Source organism: Colias eurytheme, chromosome 6 (assembly GCF_061535395.1).
Source record: "Colias eurytheme isolate Ceu_HAF_F1 chromosome 6, ilColEury1 Martin Lab GWU primary, whole genome shotgun sequence".
In the NCBI taxonomy this organism is placed as follows: Eukaryota; Metazoa; Arthropoda; class Insecta; order Lepidoptera; family Pieridae; genus Colias; species Colias eurytheme.
In genome coordinates this window covers 1,158,361-1,176,823 of record NC_142985.1, presented here as the reverse complement: position 1 = coordinate 1,176,823, position 18,463 = coordinate 1,158,361, and the positions used below count along the sequence as shown (strand labels likewise).

Below are 18,463 nucleotides of genomic sequence, written 5' to 3'. Positions count from 1 at the left end.
CCAACCAAATCATCCTGTTAGCCTTAAACAGCTATTCAATTAAAAGACTAGCCTCCTTAGTAAACGACATCGTTCAACTAGCTGTTTAATAGATGGCTGCGATCTCAGCTGTGACATACAATATGTTTTTCCCTCTTGATTATTATATGTAGGTATACGCTATTATAATTTGACAATGTAGAACATTTTCAATGCCACTCTACTATAAAGTAGTTCCAAGGTAAACCACTAGAAATTTAAATAAAATTGTCTTCAACATATTTTGAAACATTGTGTGAATGCTGTTCAACAAGTTAGTCAGTTATTTAGCAATGCAGGTATTCAATGTTTTAATTAATTAATTATTTATCGGATCATTTTCCTTAAACGAATCTTCAATATGTCACACATGGGTACTTCTTGATATTGATTAAAATCAAATTAGTTTAATTACAAGGAACCTTATGAAAATCCATTTCAAACTAATTTAAATTCTATTATTTTGTTAAGCATGAGTACGACGATCCTTAAGTGATCCTCTTACGCATTTTATTATAAGTATTCTAATATCTAGAGTTAAACGAATTCAACCATTGAATGTTCTTTTAATTTACAAATATCGCTACTATAGATACGCTATAAAAATAGGTTAAGCTCAGGCATTATGCCAGGAAAAATAAGGAAAATTCAATTCTATGACTGAGCACCTAACGGAAAATGAAATAGATATTTAGTGTATTAAAAATTATTGTCTTATTTACTAGTACAGTATTATATATTATCTGTGTCTTATTGCTTTTTTTTTGTAGATACAAACTTGACTAGATAGTCAATCTGTATTTCGATAACTTCTCATTTTTATTCCGATTTCAATATTTTTGGGCGAAATTTTTGAAAATTTAATCTACTAGGAAGCTGTGAAGGTTTAACATTGAACCAATATATGTCGACCCCTAAGGTCGACCCCATGGTTTTTTTTAATAATATGCACAAGGAAAATGTATCCTTTGTCATGTTATTTTCAATGACAGTTCATAAATGTTTAATGAAATTCTACTCGTGTATGTTTTTTGAATGTTTATAAAATCGTTATGATTTAAACCACTAAGTAACTAAACCATACATTTAGTTTGAATAGTAATTCAGGATTTTTTTGTGTATATCTTATGTCATTGAAATAATTAATTATAAGTACATTTATTTGGAGTAAAATCAAATAATTTTTTTATTGTAATTTTTATTTTATATACATTAATATCCTATAATATAGTTTAGACTCATCCAGTCTCAACAAATTTTAAATTTAGATATATTTAACGTTTTTTCATTCATCTATGATTATGACTCTCATAGTCGACACTATCATTAATCAAGGCATTTAAAAGCCTATATTAAATATGTCCACACTAATTATTTCTCAAATGTCACATTTATCACAGATCACTCGTCATCCATATCAAACCACATAGAAGTAACGCTCCTAGACTGTTCCCTATGCTGTTCTTCAGTCATGATCTTCAGTACCACAACCTCCATCATGCACAACGCGAACAGAATAACAAAAATCGCGAAGTTCGAACCCTGGTGATGGAATTGGGAACCACTGGGAATTGGACCTGGAGGCGGCCATGCTGCCACACCAAACGACATAATACAAGAAACACTTGACAACATTTCACGTTCCATTCTCTAACATTTCCAATATTTATTTTAATCAAACGCCATTAGATTTTCCGATGTTCCCGATTTTGCGCGCGAATTTTTCGAATTCGCAGATAATGTCTTCCAATGTTCTAGTTTTGGCGCGCGAATTGCATTCCTTTTTCGAATTCACAGTTAATCGAAAAATTGCTTTCGTTTTCTTTCTTTTCTAGATTATCTGTGCTTTATGATTTAATCTGCTTCGAATAATTTTGAACTCAGATTGTTTTGCGTTGTTGTATATCGCAGGGAGCACTCGCGTGCGTCCGCCGCGCTGCTTTTGAAACGTCTTATGAAATATGAACGCTTTACTTAGATGCTCGTTGGGAAATGGTGAATGCAAGCCGGTCAAGGCTGCGTGCTGGCCGATGACCTTTAGTGTGATATTGTATCAGATGCAATTTGTCGCTAAGGAACTTTTAGCTTTTACCTTTCTTTTCGGTTTTTACTTTAAAAGATCTGATGGTAAGTTTAATTAATTTTTAAACTAACACTTAAACATTAATAGATGAAAATCACGTAAGATCTAATAAATAAAGATTTTTTATCAATAAGTATATTTTTTTTAATAATTAGTCATGTTATGAACATAGGAGCTGTAGATTATAGACGCATTAATTGAATATAAACAAAAAGAAGTGATTTATAATTTTCAATATCACATTACGATAATATATTCAATATATTATGTATTTGTAAGTGGTTTATGAATATTCAATAATAAGCGCTCAGAATACTAATATAAGTATTAATTAATTTTGTAAGTAGATAAAAAACTGTCAATTTGTCTTATAATCCAGTCTGTAGGTATTTATGCTCTACAAAAGGTGGCGTAGAAAATGTTTTGAAACGATATTGTTTATAGGCCAGTAGAAATCGACACTAAAAAACCCTAAATTCGCAAAGCACGATGTAGATTTGAATTTTTGGTATGTTGTTTGGATCAGTTAGGGTGATGTAAATCCCAATTTGCAACTTCGAAAAAGTTGTGCTCGCTGCGCACCACGTGATAAACTGCGAAAATTTTGGACTTTTTTCACTTTTTGCTCTAAAAGTCATAAACTATGCGTTTCCGACAAGTATGATTCAGTACATAAATTAAGGTTATTAAATTTGCGACAATTTAAGCCTAACCGCAGCTCTCTAAACCTTATAACGACTAAACTGTGGCCATTCGAAGATGGTTCATTTTTCCCGAAATATTGAAATTTTTAGTTTTGCTCCCGTTTGAAGCAAAATATTGGCAAAAACCGCTCGTTCTATGAGAAGTTCGTATAATAAAGTTGTAGTGCATTTAATTTTCTTTCATAAGAGCATAGAACAAGGTCTGTGAGACAAATATTTCACACACAATATCTGAAAAACAAAAAGAAGGTAGAAATAGATTTTTAAAGAATTGAAACTGAGGGCATATAAAATCATAAAAAGGATAATACTTTTTCATTTGCAGGATAGGTAATTAACAAAATTACAAAGATAATTAAATTTGCAACAATTTAAGCCTAACCGCAGCTCTCTAAACCTTATAACAACTAAGCTGTGGCCTTTCAAAGATAGTCAGTTTTTCCCGAAATTTTCAAATTTTTAGTTTTGCTCCCGTTTGAACCAAAATATTGGCAAAACCGCTCGTTCTATGAGAAGGTCATAAAATAAAGTTGTAGAAAATTTAATTTTGTTAATTACCTATCCTGCAAATGAAAAAGTATTATCCTTTTTATGATTTTATATGCCCTCAGTTTCAATTCTTTAAAAATCTATTTCTACCTTCTTTTTGTTTTTCAGATATTGTGAGTGAACTATTTGTCTCACAGACTTTGTTCTATGCTCTAATGAAAGAAAATTAAATGCACTACAACTTTATTATACGACTTTCTCATAGAACGAGCGGTTTTTGCCAATATTTTGGTTCAAACGGGAGCAAAACTAAAAATTGGAAATTTTCGGGAAAAACTGACTATCTTTGAAAGGCCACAGCTTAGTTGTTATAAGGCTTAGAGAGCTGCGGTTTGGCTTAAATTGTTGCAAATTTAATTAGCTTTGTAATTTTGTTAATTACTTATACTGCAAATGAAAAAGTATTATCCTTTTTATGATTTTATATGCCCTCAGTTTCAATTCTTTAAAAATCTATTTCTACCTTCTTTTTGTTTTTCAGATATTGTGAGTGAACTATTTGTCTCACAGACTTTGTTCTATGCTCTAATGAAAGAAAATTAAATGCACTACAACTTTATTATACGACCTTCTCATAGAACGAGCGGTTTTTGCCAATATTTTGCTTCAAACCGGAGCAAAACTAAAAATTTCAATATTTCGGGAAAAATGAACCATCTTCGAATGGCCACAGTTTAGTCGCTATAAGATTTAGAGAGCTTTAATTAGGCTTAAATTGTTGCAAATTTAATAACCTTAATTTATGTACTGAATGATACTTGTCGGAAACGCATAGTTTATGACTTTTAGAGCAAAAAGTGAAAAAAGTCCAAAATTTTCGCAGTTTATTATTTGCGTATAATCTTTTTTCCTACTTTCCCAAATTTTGTAATTTTGTTAATTACCTATCCTGCAAATGAAAAAGTATTATTCTTTTTATGATTTTATATGCTCTCAGTTTCAATTCTTTAAAAATCTATTTCTACCTTCTTTTTGTTTTTCAGATATTGTGTGTGAAATATTTGTCTCACAGACTTTGTTCTATGCTCTTATGAAAGAAAATTAAATGCACTACAACTTTATTATACGAACTTCTCATAGAACGAGCGGTTTTTGCCAATATTTTGCTTCGAACGGGAGCAAAACTAAAAATTTCAATATTTCGGGAAAAATGAACCATCTTCGAATGGCCACAGTTTAGTCGTTATAAGGTTTAGAGAGCTGCGGTTAGGCTTAAATTGTTGCAAATTTAATAACCTTAATTTATGTACTGAATCATACTTGTCGGAAACGCATAGTTTATGACTTTTAGAGCAAAAAGTGAAAAAAGTCCAAAATTTTCGCAGTTTATCACGTGGTGCGCAGCGAGCACAACTTTTTCGAAGTTGCAAATTGGGATTTACATCACCCTAACTGATCCAAACAACATAACAAAAATTCAAATCTACATCGTGCTTTGCGAATTTAATGTTAATTTCCACTGGCCTATTAGGTATGAAAGGTTAATCAAAATCCAAGTTTTCGACCTTGACGGACCCAGGCGCTAGCCGCCATCTTGAATTAAAGGTGCTAAAATTAGGTATATTTTAAATAACTTCTCAATTGTTTACTAAATCACAAAAGTGTCTATGAGGGGTTCAAAGAAGACAAAATTACCTACATTTTTTTCATACATGATTATTCTGTAAGTCTTAAAGGTAAAAAGTTACAAGCGACGGAAATAATAATATTTACAGAAATCATATAATTTTAATTTTGTTTAAAAATTGTACAGCTATTATTTTTTAATTCTCTTTGATGGCCCGGGCTGGTTGATGGTGGCTTCTTCATTATCGTCGCTGAAATTTTCTGTTTCATTGTCTGTATTTTTAGTTTCCAACCATGAAATTTCGTCATCATGACCAGAAGAAATCGAAGACGCTGGAGCACGCTTTCTAGTAACTTTTTACGGAGGGAACATGGATAAAGAATCCTTAGAAGATATCCGATATGAACGATTCGTAAAGTTATCAATAAAAAGTAAATTTAATCGACGAAATTTCATGGTTGGAATCTGAAAATACAGACAATGAAACAGAAAATTTCAGCGACGATAATGAAGAAGCCACCATTAACCAGCCTGGGCCATCAAAAAGAATAAAAAAAGATTGCTGCACAATTTTTAAACAAAATTAAAATTATATGATTTCTGTAAATATTATTATTTCCGTCGCTTGTAACTTTTTACCTTTAAGACTTACAGAATAATCATGTATGAAAAAAATGTAGGTAATTTTGTCTTCTTTGAACCCCTCATAGACACTTTTGTGATTTAGTAAACAATTGAGAAGTTATTTAAAATATACCTAATTTTAGCACCTTTAATTCAAGATGGCGGCTAGCGCCTGGGTCCGTCAAGGTCGAAAACTTGGATTTTTATTAACCTTTCATACCTAAACAATATTGTTTCAAAACATTTTCTACGCCACCTTTTGTAGAGCAGAGGCTTTTACATTTCCCCACAGACTGGACTATTAATTTGTAAATATCAATCAATCAATCGTTTGAATATTTTACAACTTAGAAAAGGGAACATTATGCAAATACCAAATACAGTAAAAAAAAACACAGATAGAGATTTAATAATCTCAACATATTATTAGTCTAATACAAGGCGCTTCAAATTTCCATCTGTCTGTCTATTATTATGTACGCCTGGATCTCTAAAACTATACAACGGATTTTGATGCGGTTTGTTTTCAGATAGACTGGTTATCGAGAATGTAACTTTTCATAAGGTTCAAGTAAATAGTACTATATTAAATTTTCATGAAGTAGCAAGGTAAAGTTACGGGTGGAAAGCTAGAACCTACAATTTTAAATGTATAGAGTCTACCGAGTCTTCTTGACTACATTATTCGTACTTATTCTAAGCTGTCAATCTAAGTTGTGTGTGTGTTTACCCACCAAGATATGAGATAACCTATAGTGTAGGAATCAAGTAGGAATATATTGCCTATCACACTTGATAACCTGAATGTAAGAGATTAACAAAATATATACTATGTTGCAACTTGCAATGATTTACTTTGCGAGAATTTATCTATACTTATAATAAATCTGTAGAGAGGCCAATTCTGTACATGAAATATATTTAAAAAAAACTATGAAGGGGTGATAAGGGATCGCTACTGATGCCAAAAATGCAATCAGTAAAATTTTTGTCTGTCTGTCTGTCTGTCTGTCTGTCTGTCTGTCTGTATATTCGTTATAGAAACAAAAACTACACGACGGATTTTAACCAAATTTGGCAGAATTATTCTTCATACTCCTGGGCAGGTTATAGTAAAAGAATCATGTAAATCGGTGTAGAAACACCAAAGTTATACATGAAATACGCTATAAGTCATCGCGCGTGAATACAGAATCATGCAGCCATAAGGATTATTTTTGTGTATCAGTTGCCGCGTTCGACGCTCTTCGCGGCGGGAGCTATAAAAAGGCGGCGGGTCTGCACCCGTTTCGCGTTGTCATGGCATCACGTGTGAACGGCTGAACCGATTTCGATAATTCTTTTCTATTATATTCCTTGAAGTACGAGGATGGTTTTTATGTAGAGAAAACGTAAATATGTACCACGGGCGAAGCCGGGGCGGACCGCTAGTGCAAAATATTTCTAAAGGTTCTTAAGAAAATTCAAAACAAAAACAATGAAATTAGTTTATTAAGTAGCTACTGAAAATTACTGTAATATTCACGTAATATTCTAAGAGGTCTGAACGGGTATATTTTTGTCTTTGCGTCTCAGAATATACAAAATTATATATTTACCTACTGGAGATTCATTAAACGAGCATGAGCAGGACATCTAAGTTTATAAAAGTGTAAAACTATACTACACATATTGGTTGAGGTACATAATATAAATTTAACAGTAATCCCAATTCCTTATATACCTACGTACTTTATATTTTGCGGAAGTCCATTTATCATTTATCCATGCGAACCTTCGTTAATTCCTCTATAATTTTTTCCTTGTTCACAAATGTCACATCGCAATTATTGACATCTTGACGTCAAAATAATTACTATAAACGAATTCAGTGAGAGTATTTTATTTATATTATATATCTTAAAAATAAACGAATAGTTTCGTCTGTGTATTTTCTCAGAATATAGTTGTATTAACTTTAGAAGTACCTAATACACATAGGATTAGGAGTTTCGACTAAGTTTCCACTTTACTAAAACAGGAAGAGAGATAAAAGTAATATTGTAAACAATGTTTATATTCGTAGCATATAAAGACAGTCCAGAATTATCGAGTATGCACAAGCGATCATCAGAAACTGATTTGTCCGTTGAGAAAACTTTACTTGTGAACCCAAACTGCCCTGTAAGAATTATGTTGGAGTACATTCGGAAAAAGTGCAAGTGAGCAATTAATTATTGTATCTACTAACTATTTATTTTGTTTAAATACATAAGTAATAAATTGTAGAAAAGTTCGATTAGGTACTGATTTTTGTACCTAATTATATTGGGCTTTATTTTAAACTTTGTAAAAGGTAGAGTTTGGGCAGACCTGGAAATTGCAAATTAAATGCACTTCACTACTGCTTTCATATTATGTTAAGGATAACTATCACCCGTTGTTCCCCGGATATGACCCCTGGAGGGTTTACGTTATTTTCCCGTGTAATTAGCGGATAATACGCCCGTGCTGTTCTAGAACTCTTCCATTTAACTAGCGTGCTAGATAAAAACCTAAGCTCTTAAAGAAGGACTAATAACTTAATACGTACCTATATAAAATGATCTATGTACGATTACTGAATAAAATATGAATTTCTCAGGTTCGCGATATTTACTCAGTTCGATTTATGCGACGAGACTGGTACTCTAAAGGGCCTTTTCAAAATGCCGACCTACGCGTACGCCACCGACCAGTTTGAGCATAAAAAGACGTACTATCTCATTGTTATACGAATGGTAATATTTCACGTCTTGTAGTACCTAAAAAGCTGTAGATTTATACCTCATAATTCTTCCGCATCGCAGTTGCTTTGTAAGGTAGACTTGATTGGTAGAAGGTTTGTGGACCTGTAGTTTTTATAATCGACTTTAAAAATGGAGGTTCTGAATTTGACTGTACTTTTTCCCTCAGATTTTTCGTCTGGTTGAACCAATTTTGTTGTTTAGGCTATCTAAGTTTAAACTGATTTCTTAGAGCTAGCGCGCACGAGCAACTTTGTCTCCGCAACTTTTTTGTCTCCGCAACTATTTTGTCTCTCCCACCTATGGGCTAGTATGAAAGTGCGCGCACGTAGCGACGCAACTCCCCATACAAATTGATGGGAGAGACAAAATAGTTGCGGAGACAAAGTTGCTCGTGCGCGCTAGCTCTTAGAAATACGATTAATTTATTACGAATGTCAACTATTGAACTGATTTAAAAAAAAAAAAAATCCACTGACGAAAACCTACTTTAATCAACAGTATTGATTATTATTATTGATCATGTAAAACTATTAAAGTAAGGCTTTGGTGTGAATTGAATAACCCTTAGTTACCAGAAGGAATAAAATACAATGTACTATACTGTAATTAAATCTTCTTCAAGTCGTTAGCATGTCATTGTGTGGTGTACAATCGATGACCTGATTGCTCAATTGTTAAGAAATTGTTCGATTTATGTACATTTGTATTGTATGTAAAATTCTAATTAATGTTTTGAAGAAAATCACATCAATATCTCAGGGACTGGATTACTAAATCCTTGGTAACAGTGTTCGAAATTTTATCGAAATTGTCACTAAAAGCTGTTAACGAAAGTATGTATTAAGCATGGTTGGTCTCTAATCCGATATATCATTTAACCTGAAAATCGGAATACTAAATCTCATGGGAATTATCTTCCGACCACGAGGGTGATGCCGCGGGTTGAAACTAACAATGAAAAATATAACAATAGAGGTTACGAAAAAAACAAGAAAAACTATATCATATATGGCTTTGAGCCATAAGGCCGCCATTTGTACATTTTGAATGGTTTTGTTGTACTTTTATTTTATAAGACTTTTGTACAATAAACAGTTAATAAATAAATAAATATATATCTAGTAGATTAAACAAAGTATTATAAAACGTTTAAGATGCAATAGTATACTTTGTACAAACTGTGAGCCGGTTCAGTAAATGCTGTCGTAACTCGTAAGCTACACAGCACTGATTTTCAGTTATTGCATCTGTAACGTAATCCTCGTTTTTATACTGAATGGTCAAATAGTAATCTTTGAAGCCTTGCTACACTATACAACTGTGTCAATCAGCTTAATAATTAAAAAAAAAAACTTATTTGTTCTTACGATAAAAGGTTGAAATAAAACTAATAATCTGTATGCAGGCAAAATACCTATATTTCATACATTAATTATTATTAATACCTTTTCTCCTTCATAAAATGTCATTCTCAGTATTATTTTTATGAAGGTCACCTGTGGAGTACAAATAAAATTCTAATTTAGGAACACAAGCTGTCAGATTTCAGTAATTATTCACCAAATTTTATTACGCCGAAATTTTATTTAAATAATAAGGTAGTTACCATGTTACCAGTTACCATGTTTGAAAAAAAGTCATTTCAACATTTTGTATAAAATTAAATTACTTTATGTAAGAAGGTAATTAATAATTTATTGTTTCCTTTTAAATTTATCGTTGTACTTCAAAATATGCTTTGTAATGTATTGTTTTGTTATAAGTACTTATTCATTAATTGTAAATTACTATTCAGTGTTATATTACGTTACAATACCTAACTTATATGGTAATATTCTCTGTATTATCTTATTTCAGGACAACGACAGAAGAATATCAATTTATCCACAATTGAACAGAGAAAATAAAATGTACGAAGAACTTAAAAATAAAGTAAAAACACACATGACTACGGGGGAGGGAACACCACATGTGTCACCCCCTTTAACAATGACACCACCCAGCAAATCTACACCTGTGCTTAAAATTGCTCCGAAGAAAAAATAAAGAGGTCTTTCAATATGTTGGTTTAAAAATTTAACGCCTGCCGTTTTATTTTGACAATATTCTGAGAGTAGTTATTGCTTATAGGTTGTTATAGGAGCTAACAATTCGTTTTATTTTAATTTGCAAATAGGCGAATCGATTTGAATAATTTAACCCTAAAGAGTCAGAATATCCTCGCGCTATCTATATTTAAATTAAAACATTTCAATAAACTAATTCAAATTTATCTCAAATACAGACAACTTAAAATCTATCTTTTTCAACTTATTTTTACAATATTGCCGCCTTCTCTGCTTTATACTGGTCTAGCCGAAATTCGTCCATGCAGAAAACCTACAGGTAAATAATAATTTATCAAATACCAATATAATTTTATTGTTATCGGAAGTTGGGTTGTCAGTGATGCCTAACGCACCGGACGGTTGATCCGGAAACCGGACGTGACATGCCGGGAATACAAACGGCAGCTTATTGTTTTATTCTGACATAATACTTGGTTTAATTTTTATGAATTTAATGGTTATCACTTCCTTGAAGTAGAAAAAAGATAGGCTAGACTGAACGAGGTGTACCTACTTAAGTCAAAAGTGGTCTTTAGTTACTTTTGTCGTATACCTATCCTCGTTTTTAGTTTATATTATACATAATGCTTAAAATTAAAATCAGTATATAATTAAATTGTGAGTGCGCATACGAACTCTGTCAATGACTTCGTAATCGTACCTATGTGATGTTAAAAATATCCAAGTGCGTGCTAGATCTTAGGCCACATCTTCGCTTACCAGCTGACGTGTTCGTGGTCAAGAAATTCCTTATTTTTCATAAAAAAAACATTTAAAGGTTTTATTTTTTGGTAACTATAGTTATAATATGCTACGCTTTTTCTCAATATGTAGCTATGACTCTACATTTTTGTAATGCACATATTATTGAAATATCAAATAGCAATAGAAAGTAACTGCAAGGTCGATCATTATTTACTGTTAACACTGATGACGGAACTAATTAGCACACATCTAGCTCTTACTTTTAGTTAATTAGCACCAGACAGTACAAAGTAATATGTTTCATTCCGGAGAGATCATTTTATCTCAAAGGAAATGCCGCGAAGTATATGTGGCATATATGCGTGTATTAAAGTTCAGAAAATTATATAATAGTAATATTTATTATAATAGACGAAAAACATTCATAATTACTTATCTTTTTGTGTATAAAAATACTTATAGCTTGTACACAAGATATTATAATATATTACATGTCGTATATATGTAATATTTAATTAGAGATTAGAATAAAGTTAAATATTATTAAGTTATTTGTAGTGTTTCTTTAAAATAAAACGTGTTGATTGTTATCTAGATAAATAAATTTTAAGTGTCGGGTTATCATCTTACTTTATTATTTTTATTTAATATCAAAATTTATTCGTGAATGCGGTCTACAAACATTATTTACCCATATAACTAGTTCACTAAACAAACTTTCGTTTTATAACAGCTGTAGATTAGTATTTTCTAGTGTTTGATTTTACGCGAGTATTATACATTTAGAAATTAAAGATTTTTAACGGATTTCGTCTCCCCGTGACTACGCTCGCTGTAAAGTGCTCGAAACGTCGGGAAAATAATGTAATGAATAAATCGCTTTTAAAATCCGTTAATAATCTTTAATTTCTAGCTGTAGATTACTTAAACAAAACTATGAATAGATCACTCTTATAAATTCGTGATGTTCATACTGAAAAATCATGATGGCATCCGTTGTTTGATAAAAGATCAATGACACATTACTGTAGCATTTGACTCGCGAGTGACCGCGGCAGCACTGAAAGGTTTAAAAAAAAACTAAATAAAAATAAAAATTATTATTATTGATTGATGATAATTATTGTTAGAACTGGTTTAAGGTGCTTTTCCACCTATAATGGGCGAGGAATGTTGTTTTTCAATTCATTTAATTACCTTTTATAGTGTTATAAATCGTGAAAAAAAGTAATTTAATTTATTCTATAACAGAAGATATGTTGCTTGCTCTACTCTACATTTTTTTTACGCTGCGATAGGGGAGCGCTTGACCACGATCTCGCCTGATGGTAAGCTGAGATGTGGCCTAAGATGGAGTGTGCTTCCCTAGAATGAACCTGCCCCCCTAGTCAAGTGGCTTTCTGTTAAAGTTCTGTTTGTTTCTTTCTGTTCAGATAAACGTATCTACAGCTTACGTCAATCTCATACATTCGTAGTCTATTCTATTGAACGCTACGCTAACAGAAAGCCACTTGACTAGGGGGGCTGTTCACTCTCCTCTTGTAGACCCCCATATTGTACTCGTTGGGGAACACAGATTCAGGAAGCATGTTCCAGTCCTACATAGACTGTTTAAAACGCTTGTTACAATTTTTTTTAAGAGCCAAGTCAATTTCGTTTAGGTATTTACATATTTTCTTTTCAAGTATCTTTAGTACACCTACATATCAAGATCCATAAAAATTAAAGACTAATAACTGAAAAGCCAACACTTCTAAATGTCTTATGATACACATTACCTACACATTGCAATGGTAGCAAAATCTCAGAAAATATTTGACAGTAGATAAAAAAAATGTGGTGGCTCAAAGTTGCTTTTGTTCAGTTTCAGGAGCATCTATTCATTGTTGGAGCTGTATTTAAAACTTAATCTATTATCTATCGATCTTTTCATACCAGTGTCATCATTCATGTCTGTGGATAACTGTTTGTAATAAAAAGCAGACGGTAAAAGGCTCAGGTTGGGACACAGCCAGCGAAGCGGGACGGAGCGAAATTACGTGACAATAGCTGTAAGCGGTTCTGTCGTGTCACGTGTGTATGGTAAACGTATGGGTATTTGTACGTATTGTCTGTCTAGTTTATTTTTGTGTTCTAAAAGTAGTGTTATGTCTATTTCTAAGGTGCGCGGTTTTACCACGAAATTTGGAGGAAAAAATCAATTCTGTTTAAAAAAAAAACACAAATCGGCGCTGTGTTATAGTGGTGAATAGGTATCCTACTACTATTATAAAGGCGAAAGTTTGTATGGATGTATGGATGTTTGTTACTCTTTCACGCAAATACTACTGAACCGATTACAATGAAATTTAGCACACATATAGAGGGTAACTTGGATTAACACATAGGATAGGTTTTATCCCGGAAATCCCACGGGAACGGGAACTATGCGGGTTTTTCTTTGAAAACGCGGGCGAAGCCGCGGGCGGAAAGCTAGTACTACAATAGTAGTATAGATGGTCCCTTTTTTGATTCAATTGTTGCACATTATCAAAAACAAATTTTCATTTTTGTTAGCTATAAAATATTACTTACTTCAACATAAAGACTATTTTGATTTTATATGTAGAGCTAAATAATATTTTTTTTATTTTAAAATAATAAAAACAAAACCATAAACAAATTGGCCAATCGTCTTGTATGCGTAATAGTTAATTTATACAGCTTAGTGAAAGGCCTAATACAATTAACATTAAGTTTTATTGTTTTACTACATAGTTACAGATCGCAACTTCGTCCGCCTAAAACTATTGATGTATTTTCAATAATAAAATAACACATTATTGCCGTCATAATACAGTTATTTTAGAGATAGCCAAGAGCAGTAATAAATTTTGGATTTTTTAATTATTTTACATCAACTATTCGTCTATTAAAACTTCAATTGGAATAAAAATCTCATTTTTCCTAATTTTTAATCTTTTCAATCAATATCATGCGTGGAAGTACACACATTCATATTCATAGGAAATTGTACATACCTACACACATTTATACAAAATATATAACGTTTCACAAATTATTTCATAGCAGATGTACAATATAACAATCTTATACATTACTATTTGCAGTTTCACTTGCTTTGAACTTCATTAAAAGAATGTTAATAAGTAGTGAAAACATTTTGGATTCGGTTCAGAGGTTTTCCTAACTAACTAACAAACTAAGTTATAATAACTTGAAAAGCATGTAATATTATTACAAAATTATTCATTACGTATCTATAGGTACTTACTAATATTATATAGCTGAAAAGTTTGTTTGTTTGAACGCGCTAATCTGAGGAACTACTGGTCAGATTTGAAAAATTATTTCAGTGTTAGATAGCCCATATATCGAGGAAGGTTATAGGCTATAGATTAGGACCAACAAGAGCAGAGCAATGCGAGTAAAACCGCGGGGCACAGCTAGATAGATAAAAAATGTCAATGTTAAAAAAAAGTTTCAATATTGCTTAAAAATTGTATAACAATACAAATTATATTGTTTTATTATATGATTAAATAAATAGAGAGCCATAAGATAATTATCCACAGTGACAAAATTATAATCATTTTGAAATCCATGACCTTCGATTTAACGCGGCTTTACGCTTAAATGTAAACAGTTAATTTCTATTTGTTTGTAAAATTCACTACGGTAGACACTAGGCACAGACTGAGAATTTAAAAAATGAGGAAAAATCTATCCGTAAATGTTTAAGTTATGTTACTTTTTATTTTTAATATATCAAGCATAATCACTCGATTCAAACTTACTTAAAAATATTTTTATTCTAAATTTTGTATTAATATTATTTAATATTTAACAGACCTTAAAAAAAGTATTAAACACTCAATCCAATATGCCACACACAAAAGTGCACAAAATTCACTTTTCACACACACTAAAATTGTCGACACAAAAAAAACTAATTAATTCGTAAAAAACAATTTCCGAACGGTCTTCGATAGCGCGCTCAGTTTTGGCGGCAACTGACAACTGACAGCGGCGATGGCGCGGATGTCAGGCTCCGGAAATATGAGTATTGCATTTCTAATTCGTTATGACCCCTTTGTAATCGATAATATGAATAAATATACTAATAATAATAGAGGTAAAGCTTATTTGTATTCTCGTAGGGTAGTCTTTGGAAGTACTAAGCCATGATTCTTTCAACAGAAGACTACATTATCCAAGAGTGGCAGGATATTTTTTATAATAAATCCCGGTCAATACCGGACAAACACGTGTTTAACATTTTTAAACTATACTTTTAAAAAAATAACTCTATCATAATCGTGGTTTTACAAAAGCTGTGGCTATTTCTAGGTACTTATTTCCAAAACTACCTAATTAGTCATGCTCCAGCGCTGTTATACATAATATTTCTGGTCTATGGTTTTGTTAATTCATAATTGTTATTTTATTAAAATTCCAAAATGTCCAGCAACTCAAAATATTTGAAAGTGTGCGCAGCAAATTGGTGTTGTAAAAGTTATAAAACCTTTTTTGTGATGTTTTTATTGGTATGTGAATAATAGGCATTCAAATTCAAATTTACGCAAAAAAGATATTACATTTTTTTGGAGATCAGTATTATACCTACTTAAAGGTGTATCTATTATTGATCGATTAGAACTTATTGTTACTATATTGTTGTTCTATCAACAACATAATAATAATATGTACTTGCATATTATGTTAGCAGTACTCGCAGTACTGATAACAACAGAATATTAAAAAGCACCTTCATCTTTTCTACTATTATTAGAAACCGAAATATTTTTTTATGTTTTTAGTAGGTTATTTTAGTATTTAGGTAGGAATTCACTCTGAAAATCTCACCACCAATAGAAGCCAGTATTAATTTAGTTTGTTTGTTTTTTTATCCCAAACTACTATTTTATTACGATAAGACCCATATATGAAAAAACAAACAAAACAAATAGTCACGGTCGAAAACACCTCATGCGTGTTCTATTGTAAAGTTTGTCAATGCGGATGTGATGAAACTCTATAATAGAGATAGCTATCCAATTTACCTTGAATATGTTATTTTGGTTATTCTAGTTTAAGTTTAAAGTGTTGCTTAAAATACATCATCATTTAGTAATAGTAGGTTAATTAATATGCTGCACAGAGAAGGTAAATCTATAATAATTTTCAGAGATTTATTCCAGAGTAGCTGCGCTTCGCGGTTTCACCCGCATGGCTCCGCTCGAGCTCCTGTTGGTCTTAGCATAATGATATATAGCCTATAGCTTTCCTCGATAAATTGGCTATCTAACACCGAAATAATTTTTCAAATCGGACCAGTAGTTCCTGAGATTAGCGCGTTCAAACAAACAAACTCTTCAGCTTTATACTATTAGTATTTAGTATAGATAATTATTAATTTCATACCTAATGAGTTATTCGCAATTATAATTATTATACAAACTCTAGAGTTTTTTGCTTAGGCATATTTACTTGTACATTTCTCAAACGATTGTTTTGCCTATCCTTCAATAAAATATGAACTCTATGCCTGGTAAAGGAACATTAAAAATTGCAAGCCAAGCCGAACGTGTTATAACATAATTATTATATGTTGTAACTGCTGTAAGGCAAATCTTAGGTTGATTTCGATCCGGACTGTTGACTGATGTTCTGGAGATGCAAAAAGTTTTCATCCTGCTCTCCCGTAATTTTCTCAATCAGAAAGTTTAGTAGGTAGTTTACAACATTAAACGTCCTATTATATTATTCTCTATCCCACGTCCATAAATGTAAATATATAATATCGAAAAATAGCATTTTTACGAATTTCATCAATTATAAATAAAAAATATTGCGCTTTGAGCTCTACATTCTAGCGCCACCCAAGGGACATTGTATGCGTTACACCTTACTAATTGAGACGTGTCGCGATAGATGGCGCTTTTATAAAAACAGCACAAGTTGTTTTTCTTTTCCAACGAACTCGTAATTGAATATCTTTCTTAATAACCTATGATTAAAATTAAAATTAATTTATCTAGATTTCAAAATATATACCATGGATTTGTTAGAAAAAAATATTTAGCAATATTCACAAATTAGTTGACGCTAGTCAGAAAGTTACCGGTTTATATGAAATAAATTTAGCTGAAATATTACAAAAATGTATATTTTTTATATTTGTTCGTATACTTACTTTGGTTTATTTATGCCATTCGCAAATAAATAGCAAACTCCAGACACAATCCCGGCCAAAAGGCCGAGACTGACCCCCGTAGACAGAGACAGCGTATCCGGCATTGTACTTCTCTTTCACACTTGGTGATTAGTCCATTATGTTATTTGTACCTGTAATGAAAATAACCAATTTATTTAAAACTAGCGGTCCGCCCCGGCTTCGCCCGTGGTACATATTTACGTTTTCTCTACATAAAAACCATCCTCGTACTTCAAGGAATATAATAAAAAAAGAATTATTGAAATCGGTTCAGCCGTTCTCGAGTTATGCGCTTACCAACACATTTTGCGATTCATTTTTATATATAAGATCTACGAAATGGTACTTAAACTAACGATATTTGCAATATTTTTCGGTTTTAATTTCATTGAACATAAGTAAAAAGCAAGTATTTCACCACCTTTATTCAATTCGACTTCTTCTAGAAGCACTTTTGAATCGCCTCAACATAACCATTTATCTCTGGTTCGGAAAGCAATTTATACATTAATTCATTAATTGATATAACTTCTAAAGTGAAGAGCCAACAGAAATCTCTACACTTGCTCTATTAAATCATGTTAATTTTACGTATTTTATTATATTAATAATGCCAAAGAACTATCCCGTGGTTCTTAAGATACAAACATTCCAGGCTCTCTTTTTTTTATATATGAAAGAAGGCAAACGAGCATGTGGATCGCCTGATGGTAAGCAATTCCACAGCCCATAGGCATCTACAGACGTGTCCGAAGATGTGTTGCCGACTTTTTAAGGTATATTCTCTTTTTAAATGCCTCGATGTCATAGGCGTTCGGGAATATCGCAGAAGGCAGGCTGTTCCACAATTTGGTTGTGCGCGGAATGAAGTGGCGGGTAAATCCCACCGTACTAGAGCGCCAGAGGTCCAAATGGTGAGCGTGAAACTTGGTCTTATGCCGTGCGGTACGGTAGTGGAATAACAGTAATAATAACTTAGCTACAAAGATTTTCAGCCTACTTCAGAAGATTTCTTTTGACCGCCTCCTTGGTACAGTGGTTGACGCGTCAGCGTATAACCGAGGGGAGGTCCTGGGTTCGATTCTCGGTGGAAACGAAGAAAAAAAAATGTCTCGGTCTG

General features: G+C 32.1%; 3 protein-coding genes across 4 annotated transcripts in view; 1 reads left to right on the top strand and 2 right to left on the bottom strand.

Moving 5' to 3' along the window:
- Positions 1-17,474, bottom strand: part of M7BP (Myosin-7a binding protein) — a 108,584-nt gene extending 91,110 nt beyond the window's left edge. For both annotated transcript variants that reach the window (XM_090102403.1, XM_090102404.1), the window contains exon 1: positions 17,323-17,474. In XM_090102403.1, the coding sequence (XP_089958529.1) occupies positions 17,323-17,426 (104 nt within the window). In that variant the 5' untranslated portion in view covers positions 17,427-17,474. The remainder of the gene's footprint in view (positions 1-17,322) is intronic.
- On the bottom strand, positions 1,250-1,986 carry LOC149907408 (uncharacterized). Its single transcript, XM_090102407.1, has one exon. It carries the CDS (start codon positions 1,663-1,665, stop codon positions 1,420-1,422), a length of 246 nt encoding a protein of 81 aa, XP_089958533.1. The 5' UTR covers positions 1,666-1,986; the 3' UTR covers positions 1,250-1,419.
- Positions 7,595-10,359, top strand: LOC149907407 (uncharacterized). The gene is made up of 3 exons (XM_090103322.1): positions 7,595-7,746; positions 8,169-8,304; positions 10,171-10,359. Exons 1-3 carry the CDS (start codon positions 7,595-7,597, stop codon positions 10,357-10,359), a joined length of 477 nt encoding a protein of 158 aa, XP_089959448.1.
- Positions 17,475-18,463: the final 989 nt, after the last annotated feature.

What these genes read in the sequence shown, in the direction of transcription:
- LOC149907408 (XM_090102407.1), bottom strand. Translation starts at nt 1,665, where the DNA reads ATGGAACGTGAAATGTTGTCAAGTGTTTCTTGTATTATGTCGTTTGGT.
- LOC149907407 (XM_090103322.1), top strand. Translation starts at nt 7,595, where the DNA reads ATGTTTATATTCGTAGCATATAAAGACAGTCCAGAATTATCGAGTATG. An exon ending in TACATTCGGAAAAAGTGCAA is followed by an intron (nt 7,747 to 8,168) that starts GTGAGCAATTAA and finishes TGAATTTCTCAG; the next exon opens with GTTCGCGATATTTACTCAGT. An exon ending in ATCTCATTGTTATACGAATG is followed by an intron (nt 8,305 to 10,170) that starts GTAATATTTCAC and finishes ATCTTATTTCAG; the next exon opens with GACAACGACAGAAGAATATC.